The sequence below is a fragment of the Otolemur garnettii genome, unplaced genomic scaffold, assembly GCF_000181295.1.
Source record: "Otolemur garnettii isolate 467f Iridium unplaced genomic scaffold, OtoGar3 scaffold00174, whole genome shotgun sequence".
Taxonomy (NCBI): Eukaryota; Metazoa; Chordata; class Mammalia; order Primates; family Galagidae; genus Otolemur; species Otolemur garnettii.
In genome coordinates, this window is record NW_003852569.1 from 2,681,127 (window position 1) to 2,686,228 (window position 5,102).

The following is a 5,102-nucleotide window of genomic DNA, read 5'->3' on the forward strand; positions in this document are numbered from 1 at the left end:
AACCCGCCACCTTAGGTGTATGTGGCTGGCGCCTTAGCCGCTTGAGCCACAGGCACCGAGCCTAAACTTTCATATACACACATACTTGTAAGGGTTTCCCCTTGGGGCAGTAGTATTATAGGTATTGTATTTTCTTTGCATATTTTCTAATTCTTCTACAATGACCTTTTTCCTGGTTGTTTTAGAAAAGAATCAACAAAAAAACTGAGACTAAGGATTCAATTAAAAAGATGAAAATTAACTTTTTATTCTTTTTACTGGTCTTACTTACCAGTATTTTTCATGACTGATGTTAGGCTACTAAGGATGGAACTGATCTTAGCCAGATCCACATTAGCCAGATTTGGCAAAGCCAGCGCTGGGGTTGGGGACAGAAGAGAAGTATTCGAAGGCTTTGGAAGAGATGGAGTTGCTGTCAGGGTTGCAGGCACTGGAGCACATGCAGAGGCCTTGGAGGTGCTTTCTGCTGGCTTTGCAGGCACAGAAGTGGAGGTAGCTGACTTCTCCACAGGTTTTTCCTTCCTGTCCTCCACTGTTTCAACAAAGAAAAGAGATATTACATCTTGCTACTTTCTAGAAGTTGCTTCTAATATAACATGTTGTAATATTGCCCGATTTGGGGGCAAATAGCATTATTCTGGTGAAAACTATCGACCACTCACTTTATGCTTTTTTTAAAAAAGTCACATTCTTCATAATTTATGATCACTGCTACCTTCAATACCTGCTTGAAAGGTGTTTTCAGAATTTATTTTGTATCTTACTTTTTTTATTTTTTTGAGACAGAGCTTCAGTTTGTCACCCTCAGTAGAGTGCCATGACATCATAGCTCACAGCAACCTCAAACTCTTAGACTCAAGCGATTCTCTTGCCTCAGTCCTCTGAGTAGCTGGGATTACAGGCGCCCACCCAGAACGCCTGGCTATTTTTGTTATTGTTGCAGTTTTCATTGCTGTCTTAGCTGGCCAGGGCTGGGTTTGAACCCGCCACCCTCAGTGCATGTGGCCGGCATCCTACCCACTGAACCACAGGCACTGCCTGTACCTTACTCTTTTTTTTTCTTTTGAGGCAGAGCCTCAAGTTCTTGCCCTGGGTAGAGTGCTGTACTGTCACAGCTCATAGCAACCTCAAATTCCTGGGCTTAAGCGATTTTCTTGCCTCAGCCTCCGAGTAGCTGGGACTATAGGTGCCCACCACAACGCCTGGCTATTTTTTGGTTGTAGTTGTTATTGTTCGGCGGTCAGGGCCAGATTCAAATCCACCAGCTCTGATATAAGTGGCTAGTGCCTTGGCCGCTTGAGCTACAGGCACCACCCCTGTATCTTATTTTTTAATGATTTCTTTCTATCTTCTTAGTAATTACATTCTAAATTTGTATGTTTCAGGAAGCATGCCATTATTTGCTACACATGTTGTTCTATCTTTTGCGAGTAATATTTTTCATACATTGTCCTGTTTTTCCTTTACTTATAAATGTTCTCAGAGACATAAACTCTGTACATACTCATTGTATTTTCCTTTGGCTTCCTGAAACTGCTATACTGTGTGGCCCAATTAGGCACTAATTTGAAACTGCAATGTTTGTTTTAACTCTCGATCACTTTGCAACATACTCCTTTTGATATTTTAAAGTCTATATGATGAATAGTACATTAGATACAACAGAAGTCAAACCATATGGTAAGAATATTTATAAAGGCTGGGGACGTAAGATAAACAATTCACCAGTTTAGGTTAGTTCACTCTACCAGGGGTGATGGAGCAAGACTTTGTCTCAAAAGCAAACAAACAAATCAAAACAAAAACAAACAAATAGAAAAAAAATGTAAGTTTAAATTTTCTTGAAGCCACTTTAAAAAGAACAAATAGAGTGGCCCCTATGGCTCAGTAGGTAGGATGCCAGCCCCATATACTGAGGGTGGCAGGTTTGAATCCAGCCCCAGCCAAACTGCAACAACAAAATAGCCGGGCATTGTGGCCGGTAGTCCCAGCTACTTGGGAAGCTGAGGCAAGAGAATTGCTTAAGCCCAGGAGTTGGAGGTTGCTGTGAGCTGTGACACCACAGCACTCTACCGAGAGCAATATAGTGAGACTCTGTCTCTAAAAAAATAAATAAATAGAAAGAACAGATACACGGCTTGGTGCCTGTAGCACAATGGTTATGGCGCCAGGTTAACACACCAAGGGTGCCAGGTTTGAACCTGGTCTGGCCCAGCTAACCAACTGCAACAGAAAAACAGGTGGGTGTTTTGGCAGGCGCTACTCCCAGCTACTTGGGAGGCTGAAGCAAGAGAATCACTTAAGCTCAACGGTTTGAGGTTGTTGTGAGCTGTATGCCATGGCACTCTACTGAGGGCAACCTAGTGAGACTCTGTCTTGAAATAAAGAAATAAATAAAACATAAAAAAAGAATAGATACATTTAATTTTAATAATTTATCTTAATATATCCCAACCTTTTCATTTAAGTAAGCTATAAGCATAAAAATTATGAATAAGATATTTTGGGAGGTGCCTGTGGCTCAGTGAGTAGGGTGCCGGCTCCATATACCGAGGGTGGCGGGTTCAAACCCAGCCCCGGCCAAAATGCAACAAAAAATAGCTGGCGTTGTGGCGGGCGCCTGTAGTCCCAGCTACTTGGGAGGCTGAGGCAGAAGAATCGCCTAAGCCCAGGAGTTGGAGGTTGCTGGAGCGACTCCGCTGCACTCTACCGAGGGCGAAAAACTGAGACTCTGTCTCTACAAAAAAAAAAAAAAAAAAGATATTTTCACTTTTGGGATGGGTACAAAGTTTCTGGAATATGTATATTTTCCAGAATGTATATTTCTGGAATAATGTATATTTTATACTTTATAGCACATCTAAAGTTGAACAAGCCCAGTTTCAAATGCTTAATAGCCAAATATAACTTGTGGCTATTATATTAAAGAGTGCAGATACTGGGTAATGATTCTTTTTTTTTTGAGACAGAGCCTCAAGCTGTCCCCCTGGGTAGAGTGCTGTGACATCATAGCTCACAGTATCCTCCAACTCCTGGGCTCAAGCGAGTCTCCTGCCTCAGCCTCCCAAGTAGCTGGGACCACAGGCACCTGCTACAACGTCCGAGTATTTTTTAGTTGCAGCTGTCATTGTTGTTTGGTGGGCCTGGGTAGGATTTGAACCTGCCACCTTAGCCACTTGAGCCACAGGCGCCGAGCCTGGGCAATGATTCTTAACCCATATGGCATATAAATAACTACTGCTCTAGAGACAATAATGCTACCCTGGTGTTCTAATCTTATAAGAATTAAACTATCTTTGAATACTTGCCTGTGATCAACTTATTCTTGGGAAAGCAAAATCGATATGAAGTTATTTATTTATTTGGGTTTTTTTGGCCAGGGCTGGGTTTGAACCCACTACCTCCGGCATATGGGGCCGGCGCCCTACTCCTTTGAGCCACAGGCACTGCCCTATTTATTTGTTTTTTGAGACAGAGTCTCACTATGTCGTCCTTGGTAGAGTGCTGTGGCATCACAGCTCACAGCAATCTCCAACTCTTGGGGCTTATGTGATTCTCTTGTCTCAGCCTCCCAAGTAGCTGGGACTACAGATGCCCACTACAATGCCCGGCTATTTTTTTGTTCAGTTGTTGACCTGGCCTGGGCCGGGTTCAAATCTGCCGCCCTTGATGTATGTGGCTGGCGCTATAACCACTGTGCAACGGGCACCGAGCCAGAAGTAAGTTGTTTATTAATTACCTAAGGACATACCAATGATTTTTGACCCATCATCTTCCACATCTGAGAGTTCCATGTCTTCCACATCACGATTATCTCTGACAGGTTCAGGTGTGGCAGATTTCTCACTCTCCATGGTTGGTGACTGGGATTCCTCACCCCCCATGCCCTGAAAAGGAGACTCAGAACCAGTTGGGGAGGGAGCATCCATGCTTGGGGAAGGGACTGGTGATTCTTCAGGATCAGGAAGGGTTGACTTTAACTGATCCAACTTTTTCTTTAAATTGTTAACTCGGTTAGCAAAGGTTTTGTATGCCTAAAAAAGAAAAAAGAATTTACTCCTTTGGGAACAGAATAAAGAAGTTACATTTTAACTCTCATTAGATTTTCTAATTAACATTTATCAGCACAAAACAAGAGATTATCATCTTTCCAATGACACAAAGTAGTTTCTAATCTCTACGTTTTGTATTCTATACAAGTCCCTGAGTTAGAAACCTAGATCTGTAATTTATCTTCCTCACTTCTGTTTGTCCATTCAACAAAGCACTGCCTATGAGAGCCTAAGTATGCTGATCACTCTTCTTTTTTTTTCTGAGATAGACTCTCACTTTATTGCCTTTGGTGGAGTACCATGGTGTCACAGCTCACAGCAATATCCAACTCCTGGGCTTAGGCGATTCTCTTGCCTCAGCCTCCTGAGTAGCTGGGACTACAGGCGCCCACCACAAAGCCCAGCTATTTTTTTGTTGAAGTTTGACAGGGGCTGGGTTTGAATCCGCCACCCATGGTATATGCAACCTACTCACTGAGCCACAGTTGCTGCCCAGCTAGCTGATCACTCTTTTCTGTACTCGAGACAAGACAGACAAAAATCAAATCCAAAAAATAAAGGATGGCCTGGAAAGTCAAATCCCAATGATTTTTTTAAAAAATAAGGGCAGGTGTGGTGGATAACACCAGTAATCCTAGCACTGAGAGGCTGAGGTGGGAGGACTACTTGAGCTCAAGAGTTCCAGACCATCCTGAGTAAGAGCAAGACCCCTGTCTCTACTAAAAATAGAAAAAAACTACTGGGCGTGGTGGCAGGCACCTGTAGTCTCAGCTAGTTGGGAGACTGAAGCAAAAGGATCCCTTGAGCCCTAGAGTTTGAGATTGCTGTGAGCTAAGGCCAGAGTACTCAGGCCTGGGTGACAGGGCGAGACTGTCTCAAAATAAATAAAATAAAAAAATAAGCATTTTAGAATGGAATGGTTTTAGGTATGCAAAATTACTGCAAAGATAGTATAGAAAGTTCCCACATAAGCCTAAACAAGAGTGAGACCCTGTCTCTATTAAGAATAAGAAAAAGTGGCTCGGTGCCTGTGGCTCAAGTGGCTAAGGC

General features: G+C 42.9%; 1 protein-coding gene across 5 annotated transcripts in view; it reads right to left on the minus strand.

The window, feature by feature from the left end:
- RPRD2 (regulation of nuclear pre-mRNA domain containing 2) overlaps positions 1-5,102 on the minus strand; it is a 117,236-nt gene that overhangs the window by 10,737 nt on the left and 101,397 nt on the right. For 3 of the 5 annotated variants that reach the window (XM_012811769.2, XM_023519429.1, XM_023519431.1), the window contains 2 exons: positions 3,752-4,034; positions 272-532 (listed from right to left, as the gene is read on the minus strand). In XM_012811769.2, the coding sequence (XP_012667223.2) occupies positions 272-532; positions 3,752-4,034 (544 nt within the window). Of the gene's footprint in view, positions 1-271; positions 533-3,739; positions 4,035-5,102 lie in introns of all 5 variants that reach the window. The other 2 variants (XM_023519428.1, XM_023519430.1) reach the window with 1 other exon arrangement.